At 41.6% G+C, this 18,924-nt stretch overlaps 3 protein-coding genes across 5 annotated transcripts; 1 reads left to right on the forward strand and 2 right to left on the reverse strand.

Annotated features, from left to right (window-relative positions):
* Positions 1 to 1,758: 1,758 nt before the first annotated feature.
* Positions 1,759 to 11,680, forward strand: RB195_005140 (uncharacterized protein; the record flags this gene model as incomplete). Of its 2 annotated transcripts, XM_064177455.1 has the most annotated exons (8): positions 1,759 to 1,846; positions 6,523 to 6,606; positions 7,628 to 7,776; positions 7,877 to 7,994; positions 9,264 to 9,383; positions 10,779 to 10,852; positions 11,305 to 11,444; positions 11,500 to 11,680. In XM_064177455.1, 8 exons carry the CDS (start codon positions 1,759 to 1,761, stop codon positions 11,678 to 11,680), a joined length of 954 nt encoding a protein of 317 aa, XP_064034580.1. The 2 variants fall into 2 exon arrangements, with proteins under 2 accessions (XP_064034580.1, XP_064034582.1); XM_064177456.1 differs by lacking the exons at positions 1,759 to 1,846; positions 6,523 to 6,606 and having other exon boundaries at positions 7,663 to 7,776.
* On the reverse strand, positions 6,496 to 6,771 carry RB195_005141 (uncharacterized protein; the record flags this gene model as incomplete). The annotated part of the gene is made up of 1 exon (XM_064177457.1): positions 6,496 to 6,771. One exon carries the CDS (start codon positions 6,769 to 6,771, stop codon positions 6,496 to 6,498), a length of 276 nt encoding a protein of 91 aa, XP_064034581.1.
* A 1,722-nt stretch (positions 11,681 to 13,402) lies between the features above and the next one.
* RB195_005142 (uncharacterized protein) lies at positions 13,403 to 16,358 on the reverse strand (the record flags this gene model as incomplete). 2 transcript variants are annotated; one of them, XM_064177459.1, is made up of 12 exons in its annotated part: positions 13,403 to 13,804; positions 13,922 to 14,046; positions 14,144 to 14,230; positions 14,307 to 14,427; positions 14,794 to 14,871; positions 14,926 to 15,069; positions 15,176 to 15,258; positions 15,326 to 15,437; positions 15,492 to 15,683; positions 15,773 to 15,918; positions 16,082 to 16,169; positions 16,275 to 16,358. In XM_064177459.1, the coding sequence occupies 12 exons, from the start codon at positions 16,356 to 16,358 to the stop codon at positions 13,403 to 13,405; spliced, it is 1,662 nt and encodes a 553-aa protein (XP_064034583.1). The 2 variants fall into 2 exon arrangements, with proteins under 2 accessions (XP_064034583.1, XP_064034584.1); XM_064177458.1 differs by having other exon boundaries at positions 15,137 to 15,258.
* Positions 16,359 to 18,924: the final 2,566 nt, after the last annotated feature.

Here is an 18,924-nt window from a genome sequence, read left to right on the forward strand (position 1 = left end):
CCCCACGATCCGTAAAGTTATTCGCGGGTAACGAGCACTTTCAGTTTTCCTCGCCTTCAATACAAAGACTCATTTATCAAAATGACAAGAACGCGTGTTTTACGAGACTATGACCATGTTCTTTCTGTGGATTTTTTGAATTTGTCCTTAGAGTGGGAGTTTGAGACAAAGAGAAGGGTCCTTTCCAAGTACATCCTCTTGTTTGTAAGCAGCTTTTTTTTTTTGTGAACGTTGAACTCTTATCCTAAGCATCCATGGGAATTTTTTTTTCACTGTCGCTAATTCGTTTCCTAACAGTTATTTATTGAGAACGGTTTGTTCACACCTTTCCTCCCATTCTTCTGTTTTTTAAATTAATTTTGTCGGACTGCTAATTGGTAACAGCTGTTCTCGATCTCTTGTGGTTGGTCGATACATGCTCTTTTATTTTTTTAGAGATTTTTTTCTCATCACTTTTTAATAATCAATTCAACAATTACATGAGTATATGTGCAACAATTATATGAGCTGCAAATTGGTATTACAGTATTTGCAAAAATTTTTGTGTTTATCCTGCGAGTAAGCTATTTTTTGCAGTTCTCTATGACCCAAACTATACAATATGGGAACGATGTTTACTTCAATATTATCGCCAACATTCTTTCTTTTTCTTGGGAAATATCTCGATCTCCGTGGAACCAGTTTCGGAAAGACAGATTTTTTCCAAATATTTCCTTTTATCATTGAATGCCTTCCATTTTCACGAAAAAAAAGTAAACATTTTGTTCTCACATTTTGCTTGCAATGTGCTTTCGTCACAGCTTACTTTTTCTATTTTTATTTATTACGGAAGAAAATTATTGAAGTGCTTTTCGTGTTTTTTTTTGACATTAGCGAAATTTTTTAAGTCTATACATTGTAATTCAATAATTTTATCCCGAACATCCGGTCTTTCATATTTGACTTGCGATTGGTTTTATCTTTCTTGCTTCAAATGCTAAATTCAATTCATAGTTCTATTTCCTATTGGCGACACTCCTATTACGGGCTTAGGATGTATGGAAGGAAAGCGCGCAACGCCTCATTGGCTCAGGGGCAGAGCGTCTGTCTAGTAAACAGAAGGTCGCTGGTTCGATTCCAGCATGAGGCATTCGTTTTCATGTTGTAGAAAATAATGTGGTTATTTCCTGTTGCTTTCAATTCGTAATGCAGTACTTTTCATTACGTCACCCTCTACAATACTAATCATCAGTGTTATTTCCGTCTATTCTTTTTCTCTTTACCTCTTTCTGGTTCTCAATTATTAGGATTCTATTTGATATTTTTCCCTTGAAAATGATATATTCTAGCCGACGATTTCAAACTAATTCACGGCTAACTTGAGAGTTACTGTAATTTTACTGTAAAAGTAATGCCCGTCTAGACATTATCCACTAAAGTAATAACTCTAAGGACAATCGCCGTCGGCGCAGCTTTGATTACTCATAAACTAAGCGCTATTGGTGGCAAAGTGTTTTTTACCCCTCCACACCACAAATTCTTCTCATAACTCGTGAAAGTAGAACTTTGACAGTAGAATAAAACCTCTAAATGAAAGATAAAGCTTGAGATAAAGTTTCAGTCTCTGGAAAACTTTGAAGTATGAAACTGTCTAGATTTTCGGATCGGAACAACAAGATCGGGTCACTCGTTTTTTACCCCTCTTTACTAACTGTTCACTGAAATCATTATGGGTCACCAAATTATGAAGGTGGTCAAGCTTTGTTCGCGACCGAGGTGATGATAAGACTGCTGATAAGAGGATTCGTCGCGCTTGCGCCCAACGGTCTCACTTTGCCGATGTTTGGATGTCACTCGCTTGACAAAGGTAAACATGCATAGGTCGCTAGACAAATATTTCAAATAATGTCAGCAAACTTGTGCCGTTTGATGTAGATCTCGGCTAGAGGAACCAGGATTTTGGGATTTACGAAAAATAAAAGAAGCCAAACGTTTCCCTTCACTAACTTTTTTTATTTTCTTTGATCAACCTGATCGAATTCACAATGGTAGAAAACTAAATGAAATTTTAGCACCGAAAAGATTTGCCTCATACTGGACTCGAACCAGTGGCCTTCTGTTTACAAGACAGACGCCCTGTCCCCTGGGCCAATGAGGCATCTGCACGTCGCTATAGCGAAAACTGCTCACAAGTGACTCATTCCCCCTCTCCTCCACTTCAAAAATTGAGCGTTTTAGTGAAATGGAGTCACTGAAGCCCTCTTTGCGACAATGCAGAGTCTCACCGCTCAGGAACGTCCTCTGTGGTAAAGTATACAACGCTTCTAACAGTGAGGACGTCACAGCGAAGCGCGAAGACGTGAGGACCGCACGCGACGTCTCCAAGCGGCGCGGCGACCAGCCTTGTCAAAACCCTTTCAGGTTTTAAAAATATTCTGGCTTCTTCCGCATATTCGTTTAGTGTAAAGTACGATTTATGTCACAGCAATGGCTGTTGTGTTTTATTTTTGAGAATATATCATTGTTCCCAGATCAGTGCATCCACATCATTTGCAGTTATGACTCAAGAATCGTTGAAAAGTCGCTGAACTGGGAAAAACACTCCACAGTCATTGGAAAATGTCCCTCGAGTGGTTGGGTGAAGTTGGTTCCGTTCCAAGAGAAAGAGAATAGTGAACAGAAAATAAGTAAATATTAACTTAATATTTTTGAAGTTTGAACTAGATGCCACTCACAAATCGCTAGATGCTCTCCACTTCCCGTTTCGTGATGATAAATAGTCTGTCGCCTCACTCCTAAAATCATTTGCAGTTATTACCCAAGGATCATTGAAAAGACGCTGAACTAGGCAAAACACTCCACACTCCACAGTGGAAAGTGCTGTCCTTCGAGTGGCTGGGTGAAGTTGGCTCTGTTTCGGGAGAAAAAGAACACTGAACAAAGCATTTCTGAGCGACATATCGGTCTCAATGACAAGTAACGTAAATGATGTGAACATAGTCACGATTAAATATGTACGGATGCTCACAGTAATCGATAATTGCATTAGTAACGTCTATCGTTGCTCACAAACGACCAATTTGGAGCGGTTTTTATTTATCTAGAATGATCTTCACAATATGGTGTTGAGCTCGTTTTGAGCTAGGCTCAGGCTTTCTAGCTATTTGGAAAAAAACCTGGTTGCTTTTTTTCCAAACGGCTAAGAAGTACCGCTGGTAATTCATACCACAATCCATAACAACCAATAACAATAACAAAAATAAGCAACCATAAATATTCAGTGAAGCAATCCTGAGATTCATAAGAAAAGTCTTGAGAAATGGAAGCGTTTACAGTCCATTGAAAATTATGTTCCGGATTGGTTTCGAAACGAAGAACACCGATAAACGTTTCTTTCTCTGTGCTAAATGCGTCGATAACGCAATTTTTTCCTGATCAAAGATCGCAGCTGATCGATAATTGGTGGGAACATGTTGATCGTGCAGATGTTCAGCATGTGCATCTTCCTACACGTTGTAGTTACTGAGAAAAGTACAGGAAACAAGCAAAGGTAACCTTTATCGATTTAGAATGTTTTGTTTTAGAAGAGAAACGAGCAGCGCTTCATAAGAGATCATAAAAAGAAAAAAGAAAAATGAAAAAGGAATATAATGTTTTATTTTAAAAAAAACACAGAAATATATCATAAAAAAGCTATTTTAATAAACAAACAACTTTTTCGTAGAACAGCAACACTCACTGATAAAAATTTTTGTTTTAAGGGTAGGAAATGAAGAAGTCGGCGCCTAACAATGCATTAATATTGCAGAAATATATCATAAAAAAGCTATTTTAATAAACAAACAACTTTTTCGTAGAACAGCTTATAATATTTTTATTATAATAATAGGCACTATAGAAAGTTTTAAGAAGTATAAATATAAATTGTAATAGTATATAGTATGAAAATTGTCGATAGCCGCGCGACTGTTTATATAGATCAATCCGTCTGCAATGCTACAGATCTAATTCTACAGATCTATCGATTGATTGACAGACATTTTAGAAGTGATCGATGTGCGGGTGGTTAGGGTGTTTTGGTGCGGGTTTCTCCAAAATCTCCGAACTTCAAATTTCTACGTTGCTCTACAGCAAATAAGTAAATAGTCCGATCCTTTATCTTTTTCAATGCTTAGCTAACTTATTTTTTTTAATGCAAAAACGAGGATGCATTCTCGGATGGGTTGAAGAGACAAGAAAAAAAAACGGAGACAAATTCAAAAGTTACATTCAACCGAGTCGGTACATCTCGGTTTTGGTTCTTTTTTTTTTATCAATTGAGCTTCCATGTATAAGTAGAAGATCGAAGGAGCCCTAAATTCGGTAGCAGCAGGTAGTGGTTTTTGTATTTTACGTTACAGTACTGTTACCATTTACGTAACGTGTTTACATTTCAGTCTGTGACTGGGCGGATCTCTTTGATTGCCTCAGGTTATCTACGGACAAGTGAATCATTTTCAGATTGTCTGATGGTGCATATTTCTTAGCCGGCCAGAATCGCATACAGTATTACGTCTTCTAACGCTTGCGATCCATCTTTTTCCGTTAAAAAGTAGCCGTTTCAAACCTATACTCCAGAAAAAAGAAACTGTTAGAAGCTCACTTCCTGGTCAGATAAAATATGACTACCCAAATGTCGTGACGTTGTCATCACCGAATATTGCCGTTGCGGCGAACTGCTTATCAGGAACTAAGCAGCACTCAAAGTGATCTGCGGAGCACCGATTTTTTTTATCGCCTCGTCTTTTACGACTGTTCCATGCACACACACCGGGCATGCACGGGCGCACTCGCGGTTACTAACTGCGTACACCGATCCAACGAACGTACACTTCGCTAATAGCAGAACATATTAATGAAGCGACCCGTGTTGATGGATTGAATGCGATCTTCATCTAGTGTGTTGAGCCGTTCAACATCGCCTGCGCGGACGATGGTTATCAAACCGCAGTCCTTGAGTCGGGTCCAGTCTTTTTTTAGGGGGTGACTGAAGGGATTTTTTGGATAGATCTGGGTTATAGGCGGATGATTCCTTAGCTGAGTATGAGGGTCCCCTATTCTCAGTGTTTGTGTGTGTGTTTTTTTTTCATCGCAAAGCTTCGGCGGTTTGCTTCCTAAACTTAAAGTGCATAAGTTCTGGATTATTTGTGAAGATGATATTCAACGCAAACCATGTCCGAGCAACCGCATCAATCCAGGAGATCCCTGCATATCTACGACTTCGCGGCGATGCGGTGAAGAAGATGATTATCTCAGCGGACGGGGTGGTGGTTGTAGTATGTACAATCAACACGACGTATCTCTAGCCGCCACTGTGTTCTACCGCATCGAACGCGCTCTGCGGTTGCTTTTGAGGTCGCCACCTAGGCATTCGTTTGTGGAGAAAGAAATTCGTTCAGAATAACTCTCGACGCTCTTTTCTGATATCCTTGCCAGATGTTTCTAGATTTTACAGCTTTCTTAGAGGTCTTCTCAAAATTTTCTTTTTTAGAGTTCTTCTCAGAATTTTTTGAAGACCACAACATTAATACATTAAAAACCACCAGAAGGGCATCAGACAGATCTATTTACAGCTAAGAATTCTACCGGAAATTTAGATACTCCAAATAGAAGTAGCTGAATTGGTTGTCCATAACTCATATCTGTATTATTTCCTTGATTACTGTACTGGATCACTGTGTGTTTTGAGTATTTAAACAGTAATCCCTTCGTAAGTCTTCCGCTTTTTTTTCCAGCTTACTCAAACTCACTATCAATGCAAAATCCACGCTTTTCGTCGTAACTTCCCACAAATTTTCATTTCACTCTGTGCAGCAGCGTTTGGAGAGTTCTAGTTTTGAAATTTGCTCGAGTTACTTCGCTTGATTGCTATTTCGAACCGCTACATCCCAGCAATGTTGGCTGTTTGATTTCTACCACATACTTACCGCAAATTTCAAGAGCATTCAAAACCAACAATTGGTAATTTTCCATTTCCTAGTCAAATAATGGCTGATTTTCCGTACACTTCCAATCAACATCCTCTTTCCCAAGCTTACATCTGTAAGCTGATCAGGACACTAACGCAACGCTCATTGATCGATATCGATTGTTTCAACGGTACGTGGTTGTGTCTCCATTTTCGCCTGTGGATGTTTGACTCGTTCCAGCACTCGTTACACCCAACCAATGCATGACATCATCACGAGGTTCTCCTCATCGTCGCTGACCGTTTAAATGCTGTCGTTACCGTAGTTTTGTGGCCGATCACATTGCAGGAGCAGACCTCATCGTCAATCAATGGTATTGATTCTATTAGGATCTCATTGAATTGACTTCAGCTCATTTGATCCCCTTTGCTTCCGAAGTCGTTTGAAAGATTTCGACATCGCCGCGATTGTTTTGTTCGCTGACGTCGTCAGCGAAGTAAGCGAACAACGCGATAACGCCGTTCAACAATCGGCGGCGGCTGCAAAACGCTTATTCGTGGTTTTTCTATCATCCAGCAATGAGCCCAACATTCAGATACGCTCGACCAACTGAGTCGTCGCTCTGCTGCCGAGCGTATTTACAGCCTAACCGCGATAAAGCGTCGCCGTGATACGGTAGGTAGGTGCCCGGACACGGCGACATGGTGTGGTGTGGTGGCGATAAGCCGAGCGGCACTTCTCCAAGCGGCCGCCGTTCCGAACGGTTTCTTGGAACAGCGCCTAACGTTTGTCTTGAATATTTTTGAGGAACTCTGAACCTCTTTCTCGGAACCTCCTCGAGCATCCATTGAGGTCAGTGAGGCGGTATCGCCCCGATATTTCTTCATATTCTTTCTGTTTTCCGGTCTCGTCTCATAAAAGATTGAGTAAAGCACAGCTCCGTCAATTTGAAGAAAACCCCTTAATTTTCTTCTCGTTAGAATTTACAAACCGCTCTAATTCTGGAGAATATGTTTGTGGATTTTGTCTACTGCTTTTCTTTTTCTCCTGATCTGCCATAAACGCCACAATTTTGTACTCCTAGCCCCTTTCTTCTTTTCTGTCATTCCTTATTTTTATATTATAGAACTCGTGCTGAAATTCGTCTCATACCTCCAAGAACAATTATTTATTTTCTCTGTAACCTCTGAGTTCAGAAATTACACACGTGAAAGATAAGCGAATTTTAAACCGAGTTTGAAATGTCGTGAACTGCTTGATCCAGTAGAATTCTCAATCCGTGTAGCTACACTCTTTTTATACTGGCTCTTCTCGAATAGCTCTGGTTTGCTTCAAAAGATCAGAATTTATATGAACATAAAATATAATAAAATAACATATGTATGTAGTTGCTCTCTTTTCCCCCGTTCTCAACTTTTCTTCTCAATACTTTGAGCAACTTATCAAGAATTATCTTGGCCATGCCATATAACCAATACTCACTACTTTTCCTTAAAATCAGAATCATAGTAGCTAACTTTTGATTCACCTCTGGTTAAAATAATACTGTGAATGAAGAGATTTTGCGGCTTTTCGTACAGCTTCCCTCCGTGCTAATCTCCTAAAATTTCTTGAGAAATTTGTGGAGTTTTTGTTTTTTTTCTTGCAGAAATTTCGATTACACAACCATTCTACTCACTCCTACAAGTCATTCTGTACAGCCACCGAGGGCTTCGTCGGAAATTTTCTGCGAGAAATGCGACTAATACCTATAGAAAAGTTCCATTTCCAGAAAGTGAGGCCGAAAACTGGCATGAGTGTGTACAATAACGTGCACACATTCCTACAATCCAACAAAACTCCTCTTATGGTACGTGCTCTCACTTTCACTTATTCGCACTAGATCTCCGATTACCGTAATCATCTCGGTCATCAACACCTTCACATGGGCGGAGCTCGTGCAATTACAGAAATCGAGCAGCCCGAACATTTTCTACACGAAACTCCCGGAACATCATCGCTCAAACAAGTCACTACCGTCACCGTTCACCGTGTTAATTACATCACCAGTACCGGATGGAACGATAGGTATCAGCGTTTATCGATTTATTGATCATTTTGTCGAGGCCGATTTTTGCACGTCTCCACCACGCCGTGACTGGATTCGCTCGCTTATCGTGGTGTTCATCAGAAATTCTCGTTATGTGTGTTTCGTGCTTGTCGGCTAAAAGTGCGGTAAGGGTATGTACAGAGTTGGTGCATTTTCCTATGGTTGATAATTTTGCATCTCTTAAAACGGGCATAGGTACCGGGACCCGGTGAATGGGGGTAGTCACTTTCTTGTCGTTTAAATATAACTTTTAATTTTTCTCCTAATTTTTTCTTATTTAAATGGGTGAAATTCCCGAAGTTGAGCAGCAAATGGTTATAGCAAGTGGTTGTTATTTGTTGCTTCATTGCCCATCATGCAGTCTCGCTATTAACTACGTTCTTTTTTTGTAGAGGAGCGATACGATTCGCTCACTCGATTTAAACCCCGTTTTCTGACTCCAAAAAGTCTTTTTGTCATGAGTCATGTGTTATCTTTCAAAACTTGAAGAAGTCTAGACAATTATATTAGCAATCAACAACTGGGTGGTAACACTTTTCGCTCCGCTATGACAATAGCGTCAACTTCAACGGAACCAATTGTGGGATTTGTTTGGGATTCCGAACGTTCGTTCTGTGTAGGGGGAGTGGAGCATATTCTGTGAGCCACCTTTTCGCCCGGTTCAGCTGCTAGCGATAGGTGCTCACCGACAAAAAGGTGATACATTGACTAATTGATTCTGTTTCCCTTTTGGTTTCTAGTTTTTTTTGTCAATTCGCTGTTCGAATCACAGTAGCAATTCTAGCGGTCCACGACAGATAGGATCTAGCTATAACCCGGGAACGAGTAGCACATTCTAGACAGCCGGCAGAGCACATTCGGAAGGCCATCACATTCGCGGCTGACGACCACTGTAAACCGCTTAACCGTGCACATCGACGTGTGGAGCTCATTCGACAAGATGTTCGACACGACACACCTGCAGCAGGTGGTCGCATTGCGGCTGGGCGGACCTTATCCGGACGACTATCTCAGTTGATCTGAACCGCTGCTGCTGCTGCTGCGTACGTACGCATGTCGTCATATGGTCTGTCCGCTAACACCAGTAGATCGTCCAGATTAGGGCACCACACGAATTATAACGATACGCCGACTGAGAAACCTGCTCCACAGCAAATGGCGATGTGATCACTTTAGGCGCATTAGCGGTGTTTTGTGGACACACTACGGTTACGGTAATGGGTACAAAGGAATTCTTGCTATTTTAGTAACGGTGGCAGCCGGAAACGATGAGACTCCATCTGGTGAGGTGCGACACGATACGGCAAAAGTGATCGGACAAGTAGCTCGTTTCAGTGATCTGCGATTCGTCGGAAAAAGTGGACGAGGTTGGTGACGACTTATTCATTTGTTTTTTAGACTCCGAAATGTGTAGCTTCGAGGTTTCTCTTTTCTGAAACTATTTCTTTTTCTTGCTTTATCTCTATGTTCCTACATATGGCGTTGTTTTAAGTCGCGCTGTAATTCTCTGCGCCCTCCACCGTGCGCACAGTCCTACGTTCCTTCTCCGTTACCGTAATCAGAGAAGTAAACAGCGTTTTTGCTTGTACGAATAATGTTCGCTGGTAATAGATAATGATCTCCGCGGCGTGTGCACGGCACAACCACCATCGCCACTGGCGGCCCCATATAGAGTTAGTTGGGATGTACGAGAATAGATAAGTTCGTTTCAGCCATTTTTTCGCTAATAGCGCAACAATTGAGAATGTCAAGAGTCTCTTTCGCTCTAATAATCCTCTAGACCAGAAATATAAGTTAAAATTTTGTTGGTGATGTTATCATAAGGTGCCATTTCAGAAAAATCCAGAAGTTTTTAAGACACTTCGACCCCGAGTAAAAAACTGCTCATGGTAATTCGATCATTTTCTTGCGTACAATGTTGATTTCAGAGAAATAATCACAAACCGCGATGAAATTTGCATCTATTGATTGTAAAAGACAGTAGCGTATGTAGTTTGACATTTTCATTACATGATGCATATCTAGAAACACTGTCGGGTATCCTCTACCTTGAACTTTCAACGTCACTTATGGCTTTCAGATTGCTTCGAACTTCGAAAGTAAAGAATAGTAGAACAGCGGCTTTTAACGCCTTCAAATAAGTAGCACGACTTTAACTGAATAAGTTCGACGCTTTGAGAATATGTAGGTCCTAAGGAGAATTCATATGACATTCAAAATTTTCCTTTCTATTCTCGACTTACACCAAGGATAGCACAGCCATTTTATCGATTGAACGCTAGAGTTTCCGCATGGGATTTCCAAAAGCTAATGTTAACTTTAACGATTGGTAGTAAATAGGAACAAAATGCTTCTCTATGTCCTTTCCGCCAAGAAAAACGTCATTTGTACAGGTAGTTCCAAAAAACGCGTCAGCCTCACATCTAGTATTAACCTTGTCATGACGACGATTCGAACAACATGTATGCGGCGATTTGTGGGCGACATGAAGAGATGAATGCGATCTTATCTACACTGGCCCGACTGTGTCGACACGCGGCGATGCCAATCTGTCCGCAGGCTATCCGCACACAGATGAGCGAGATAACTTCGCCAGCCGCCACCGAAAACCGCATCTTTACTGTCGAGGACTCGTGTGTTTGTGGAGTAGAGTGATCAGAACAGAAAAGCATAAACCACCTTAGAAAAGTATTTTGCGTTTTCATTTGTGAAACTCACCATGCCCGTTTTCTCAACCGCAGGATTTCAATCCATTTTTTCAGGCAAAAATTTCCATCTTACCATATGTGTACATACAAAACCGATGATGGTAGCGATGGTGGCGCGAGCGATCAAGGTAAGCTTCCTTTCCAGAGCTTCCTTCACTCAATCGTTGACTAGTAGTGCTTAACCCAACAAATAGTAGTGTTTCTTAAAAACTATTCCATTCAGCGTTTCATTTGTTTTAGTGTCATTCGGGATGTTGACTTCTGTTGTAGAAAATTTACATGCATACGCAGCTCTCCCTCTGCGTTCATTGGTCTTTTATCGTTCCTCTTGGAGGCGAATGTTTTCTTGATTCAGTGGATTTTTTTTCTCAACAGTACATAGCATCCACATATGAGCACGTTTATCAGCGTTTTTGGTGTCTGAGCAAGTACCAACTTTTCACGAGATCTGTGTATATGTGTCGTTGTATTCATAACGATAAAAATAACTTTTTATTATTTTCTAAATTTTTCCGAATCTATCCGGCTATCTTAAAATTTTCTTCATCTCTTACATCGTTAATGGACTGTGTATTTATAGGTTACCGTAGACGGTCCCCGTGAAGCTCGAACTCCAAACGCGGCACTAACACATCGGCGACGACCGTGTGCCACCTTTGCCAGCCCGGTGCCACCGTTTTTCCCAACTTATCCACCTCTGTTATGGTTCACTACACCGGAGTTAGTCAATCCTTATAGTCTTCTCTCTTTTAATGATTTATTAACACGTTTCCAGCTTCCGTACCATACCTGCGCTGCTCACTCGGCCTGCTCCAAACGACACGTCACCGGAAAGTGGTAGGAATGTCTGTCAACCGGTTAGCCAAGAACCACCTAGGAAACGAGCGCGAAAACAATCCTCATCCAATTCACCAACGTCATCACCGCCAGTTTGGCGGCCTTGTCCATTTGATTAACGATCTTTTCATGCTTTCATATAGATTCTTTGAGGAGAACGAGGTTGAACAGTGAATGCGCACTGTGCTGGTCAGTTACTGTATAGTCCTTTGTGTCAATAGTATACAACTGCCAAGCGCATGGGAAGAATTTCTTCGAGAGAAAGCTTCTCATAATAATTTTGACCTTACTGACCACAGAAGCTGGTTTCGCGATTACGATTTTGCATCAAACAGAAGGACTCCTGGGAACAAGCTTTGGCTGTCCTACAGTAATTTAGCGCTAGTAATTTCCCTTATTAAATTCCGTCCACCGAACTGCGTTTCTTCTTTTTTCAAAACCAATTCTTCCTAGTCTTGAGCATAAAAAATTTTTTAAGTTCCAGTTGAATGTTCAAGGGAACAGAAAGATTTCCAAACTCTGGAAGTTCTGTTCATTTTTAGAGAAACTTAGCTTATCTTTATTGATTTGAGAGATGCAAAACACCATTCGGTTCAGTGCAGTGAGCGGAGAATTGAATCAAGTTGACAGAATTTATGAATTCTTCTTCGAAAAGGGGGTTTTGTGACAGACAAAATTTTCAATTCTAGCAGACGATTAGGTGTAAAAGACCACCTATTCCCAATTCTCAACCTCTCAAACACCTAAACCACATTTCTGATCACTGAGCCTAGTATAACCAAGTTGTGCACCCTTTATAATACAACACCGGTCACATCAACCTCGTTCAGCCTCCTCCTCGTCTCATCCACAGAACAGTGGCATTCGCCGGTGACTTCCGGCGTTATACGGGTTGTGGCGGTAACATCTTAAGCTCGCCAGCGCTTCCTATCCGCCAATTGTACACACCTACTTTTATTGCCTTGCAATAAACTCGTTCGTTCAACAACTCTTTATCGCAAAAAACCATTTACAGATGGGTATTGCGCGCACGAGTCACACGTACACTTGAGGAAATGAGGGACATGTACTTTACGAGAGAAAAATCTAAACAAAATCTGAACTCAACAAGAGTTTCACCCATAGAAACAACACTTTCTACTCAACAACACTACAAGACAACTTCTATGCGATAACAAAAAATAAATCTATACTATCTTTTAAAGCAACTCCAAAAAATCAGAAAAAAAACGAGCTATTCACAGAGGAACAGAGCTTCGACTGAGAATGAGTTCTAATGTTTCAGTCATCTGTTCGAGATGTATTTGTGATACATTTGATCAAACGGCCAACTTGATAACTCAAAAGGAAGAAACTGATGCAAAAAAAACACAACATGCAGATCTAAAAAAAAAAGGGAAAAGAAAGAACAGGATAAAACCCTTCTACATTTAAAGCGGTAAATTCAAGGAATTTGCAGTTTGCTGTTCGCTGCCGTTCACCATAAAGTCTCAGAAAATCCACATATGCAAAGAGACCTCCCTTCTTAATGATGAATAGAGAAACAATATATGGATAGAAAAACATTCTGGAAATAGATGCAATTCGTGAAAATATATGATCGCTACATGTAAAACAAACGTGCAGAATTTCAGATTTTAATGAAAAACTAGCAACTTTTGCAATATGGCAAAACTATGTAAAACCATTCCAAAATGGAAATGTAACCCTTGCAAAAGATTTTGAAAAGACCGAAATGAAAGCTATGGCAAACTGTGGATGAGCTGCGTATGAGATTGTGATGAAAGAAGATCCGTAGAAAGGTTTGAATATGAAACAAACTTCTGAGAACTTAAGTTTTTCTAGTAAAGACGCTGCTGAACATAGGTCGAAGAAGTAGTTACTGACTGAGTGGAACTGAGCCCTGTTAGGAGAGGTGTTGGTCCCACATGTGAGGTTACTCGACAAGGTGACTGCATGGTCGCCGGTGTGTATATAGCCGTGTACGACGGCGCCATCTGCATATACTGATAGGCGTGATGCTGCTGACGCGGCACGGTGCCACGAGCCACCGCGGCTACTGCTGCCATACCGCCTAGTGGTTGCACGGGGGAACTGCACGATACAGGAAGGAAACGACGTTGAGCAACACCATATGCGTCCACATGAGCGCTGAAGTCGCCATTGCGAGGTATCGGAGAGCGTGAAGTATGGCGCATTAGAGGACGATGATTTGAATTCTTCCCTCCAAGAACATGACGAGCCTGACAGAGGTTAAGGAAATCATCGCTCCCAACTGAGTAAATTCTTTCCTTTTTATGAAAACATCAGATTTCATAATTTTCGTTCGTTTGCACCTTTTTTATGATTACGTCATGTACCTGCCAACATGGCCAACAGTAATAACGAAAGCAAGTGCGATCGCGACAGAAATATGGTCCTTGAGCTTCACAACACACCATACACCAAGAATCCTCCAGGAACGGATCGATTTGCACCTTCTTAGCTGAAAAACTCTATTTTTGAAGCAGAAACCATTTTGATGTAGAGAGACGTTTCAATCACATTACTCATTTTAAAACTTAAAGGTACGAGAAACTCACTGAATTTACTGGTTCGAATTTCAAGAAATGCTGACTCGATAGCACGAAAATAAGATGAATGAGATCGGAATGTGACACGACCGCTTCCTTAGGAACAGAAGTTTCGTTTAAAAAAAGACAAAATCGATGGTGAAACTGACTAACGTATTTGATATACAGTTACCTATTGGATACTTGTACTTATCTGTGTCGATTCCAACAAAAACTACATTTCCGTAAAGTTCATTCATGATAGAAAAGAGAACATGAGCAGTGAGCATTCCATGCAGAGCACCAACGAAAACCTGAACGATTTCTCACGAAAATATAGTCGGGTCAAAACGACATGGAGTTGAGTGCAGCTGCGAAAGCGGCTGCGCTCGAAGCTGCTTTGCACTACTGAACTGAAGCAGCTGAACAGTTAGGATATCAACGTAGGGCCATCGCGAACTGCACTGATGAGTAGTGCTAGCGAATGCCCCACTTAGACCTTTCTTAACCGCTACGCTTTACCGCCTCGATTCGAGCGCAGTCGCTTACGTAACTGCCTCGAACTCGATGTCGTCTTGACCCACTAGGATGACAATAAAATAGATGCAGTTTGAGAATAACATCCATCTGTGTGTTTCCCCCAGAATACTACGAAACAAAGCTAATAAAAAAAAACACACAGTTTTCTTAGGATCCAACGGACAACTCGGATCATCATTGTAGGATGAGTCGGACACGACCCATGGTATCACTTGCACCTAAAACATACGAAATTAGGGTAATGTTGAGAGCAAATGCACTAAATCACTCACTTGACGAATCTCAAAGCTCTGATTACGACGCGCTTTAATTTTGAAGTACCACTCTCCAGCAGAGCCAAACTCTTGTGAGCAATCTTGTAATAGTGATCTCACTGACTTCTCTGTCTCGAAAACCATATACACATATCCAGTAACCTAAAACGTGCTCCTCGAAATTGTGACGTGGTCCTCAAAGTTCCACTCGTTTGCTGCTACATCTTACCTTACCACGGGTCTTTGGATTTGAACGTGAAGAACGCACCTCCTTGCAAGGCCACTCCACTCTACAATTTCCGTACGGGGAAAACGCTTCGATGAGGGCAGATTCAGTTATGTCCCAAGGCACTAACAAAATCTCACTTTTATTAACAATATCGTTTTATCCCAGGAACGGGAATGTCTACAAGCAAACCTCCACCAACAAATATTTTGCTCGAAAACGTTGGGTTACTATAATTACGTGGTGGCAGCTCTCCGCTCCAGATATAACCAGCACAAGATCGATTTTCCGAAGTAGACGATCTCTGAGAGATAATATTATCTCTCAGGGGTGAAATTGTGTGAAGCTTAAGACATACTGCATAACGTCCGCGCCAATGCTCTTGGATATTATGATATGAGCCATAACGATCCTCATAAGCCACTTTCGACAGGCAAGGCAGCGTGCGAGGAGAGTGGAATTCTACCACTCGTTTTTTGCGTTCAGAAGTCGCTGCTGGCGGTGTCATTGGATCACCTGAGCTTCCGCATTCCTCTGAGGGAGTAGTGGTCTGCAAGCAAATTCATGCGAAAATCCTCAGTAAGTTTAAGGCTGCGATTAGTGGCACAAAGAAATTGAGATTAAGACGTCAGAGATCACCTCATGCAGCTCCTCGCATGGTCTAATAATTACTGTTCGCGGAGAACGTGAACCTCTTGCGGTCGGTTCGGACTTGGAACGAGTTCTTGTGGGATTGCTCGCAGCAACAACGTCCAGCTCGAATCGGCTCATTACAGCAGTAAGTTCTGGGAAAAAAGAATAAATATTATCATTTATTGTTTATCATTATTTGTTTCTCAGTCCACTCTTTCAGTTTGGAAGGAATTTCTTAATAGACTTTTAGGGGCGATAGAAAAGACTGACATGGTCATCACCAATAGTTTTGCGTATGTTAACACTAATACCTACCAGCCAACTTCTCCAGCGATGGTTTATCAGGTTTGCTGCTTTTCTCAGCAAATTCGATCCCATGTTCAGTAGAATTAGGCAAATCGTCCTAGAATACATTGAAGTTGGTCATTTTCTCACGGTGTTGTGCACGGGCAGACTTCGAAACCTTCTATGGAATCCGACCACATAAATGTTTCCACGTAGAACTCACTCTATCCTTATGGTCATTTTCAACAAATACTGCATCACTTGGCTCCTTCTGTTCTTCAGCTAATGAGTTGAAGTTCTCGTCCATAGTAATGTGATAATGTGAGAGACGTTAAAACCAGCGTGCTGTAAAAGTGATAGGGGGCAGTAGGCTTCAATAGAGGTCACCCGTTGAAATCCCATGGTTGAACCATGAAAAACGAGAAAAAGAACACAAGTCCCTAAAATCAGATGACGTGACTCCCACCACCTGGCACTCTGCCAGCAGCTCAAATTTTCGCGCACGACGCTGGTTTCTGACACGTCTGAACTCGTCCACAAGGTCTAAAGTCATGTGATATCGATTACTACTATGCACTACAGCGTCATTCACTTCCGGTTGCGCTACTGTATCTCGTTTTTGCAGATGTTTACTCGCATCTTTTGTTGTTCTATGTTGTGTAGGGATTTTCACTGTCCACTGAGTTGTGCCATAGATAATTCTTCAATTTGAGAACTGAGGATCCACAAAGAAGCTGCATAGTCGCGCCGGGACGACTTTTCCTGCGGCGCATTCGTGTGAGGTGCGCCTCAAGCGGCGCGGTTGGGCGTAACGGTTCGGATCGATGGGAGACCCTTCGTGGCACCACTAAGGCTGCCCGCAGAGTTCACAGCCTAGCCGCTGCAGTCCGACTGGAGCTAGCAACAGTCCTGCCTCGATCCTAACCGCTGCACTCCTCGCACTTCGAGCCCAGACGCTTACGTAGTCTGGTGTTTTTTGCTCTGCTATATATAGAGGGGTTGCGCTTGCGGACTACTGCCATCGCGCCGCTGAATTAAAACAGCGGATAACGGCTATTATGTGCCTGCGTTGTTTAGGAGGAATAGACTTGAAGAAGACTGTAATTGAGTGCAGCGTGATGGTTTATGAACCTTTAAAACATATCGAGAAAGTAAATGGTAAATATTATACCAGGGAAGAAGGAAAGTAAGATGTTTGGGCCTAAGGGAAAGTTGGCGGTGGTATTAGAGTTTGGGGTTTTGATCGAATATCTGAGCAACTCGTATTTCTAGGGACTCTCTAACTACAATTTTGCTGGTATCTTTGATCCTTTTCATAATAGTCTGCTCAGAAATCATATATCTTAGTACGGGGTTGGCACTCTTTTGAGCCCAATTGATATAAGAGGACACATGCGTGCGTTGGGCGGTAATTGTGCTCCTTACATCTGAATACCACCAGCATGAATTCGGCATTAGTACATTGCGATTCCGTTAGTCCTCAATCGGTCTTATTTCAGTATAATTGAGTTCATTGCCGTTCCGCTTGATTGCTACAAGATCAGTTATATTTTGGCGTTGTTTATTATAGAAACCGTACACGCATTTTTAACCCCGCTATTATCTCTGTCGGGAGACAGGAGAAGCATCTATTCTTCGGACAAAAGAGAAAAAAGAAGAAGAAAAAAAGGAGCCACTCCAAAACTGCTTTAATTGCTACCTAAGCAGGTTTCCAGAGGTCCGAGCCACTAGACAGGCTTGGTTCTGTCATTTCATCACCTTAATTAGCATAATTGTCCTAACTGATCGATTATCTTTAAAAAAAAAAAACTCAAAACTAGAGTTTTTTTTTTGCATGCAACAACTTGCTTAGAGGCCAAGTTTAACTTAAATTAACTTATTAACTTTAATTTAAATTGGGGATGTGGATGGTCGATATCCCGAAGGTTCCAAACTTTGTGTGGCCTATGTTGTTTATGTGTGAAACTTTTGAATAATGTTGGTACTTGTGAAACAGGTGAAGGAACAGGAACGGAGGAAAGTGATAGATCTGGTCCTGTTTATGGTAAATAGGTGCTTTAAAGGCATTCCGCAAACCCGAAGTGGTGTACATCCGAAATGTCCTTGATTTTCGACCGCTCGCGCTTGGCTGCGGCGCGTCCGCAAGAGTTGCGCGTTGCCACTGGAATCCTCGTAAAAAAACGATATAAATGGACGGTTAGGGATTGATGGGCCGAACCACAGCGGATCCACTTTTTGACAATTTTTTGTATATTTCTCTAGGAGTGGTTTTCTCGATTGACATGCAGAATAAAGAAGTAAACTTATAGTTTCGCAGCTTTAATAAGAGGATGCAAAACTAAGTATCCAGCAAGCTGTTTTCTATAGTTTTGCTTGCGTAAAGCGTTCGAATATTCCGTTGATTATAACACTGTTATTGTTTCACTGACATCACATATTCTTTGCTTTACCGTTGTTCTTTCTCCTTCAGATCATCGAACAACGCAAGCGTATACTCAACTCCACATGTGTACAGCCGGCTAAACAATAGGATTCTGTTGCAACACTCACTCATTCCCTGCTTAAAGGCAGCATATCACGAATCTTGGTTGGTACGGATTTCAGGTGGAGTATCCGTATACGGGGTCGTAGATTATGGAGACCGGGGTGGTTCCGCTCATCTCTCCCTGCATCATTGCAAACAGCAGCCTCCAGAATGCTGTTTTGTATGACGCCATCTATTGCAACCCTCCACCCCTTGCATCGTCCCGCCCTGCGATTCGTCGAAAATCAATTCGGACTGCCCGATAGGCAGTAAGGGACGCTACGCGAATCAATGAATTGATGAGGGGATCTATAATGGACAATATAGAATTCAGAATGTAGGTTACGAG

This window comes from Necator americanus, chromosome I (assembly GCF_031761385.1).
Source record: "Necator americanus strain Aroian chromosome I, whole genome shotgun sequence".
In the NCBI taxonomy this organism is placed as follows: Eukaryota; Metazoa; Nematoda; class Chromadorea; order Rhabditida; family Ancylostomatidae; genus Necator; species Necator americanus.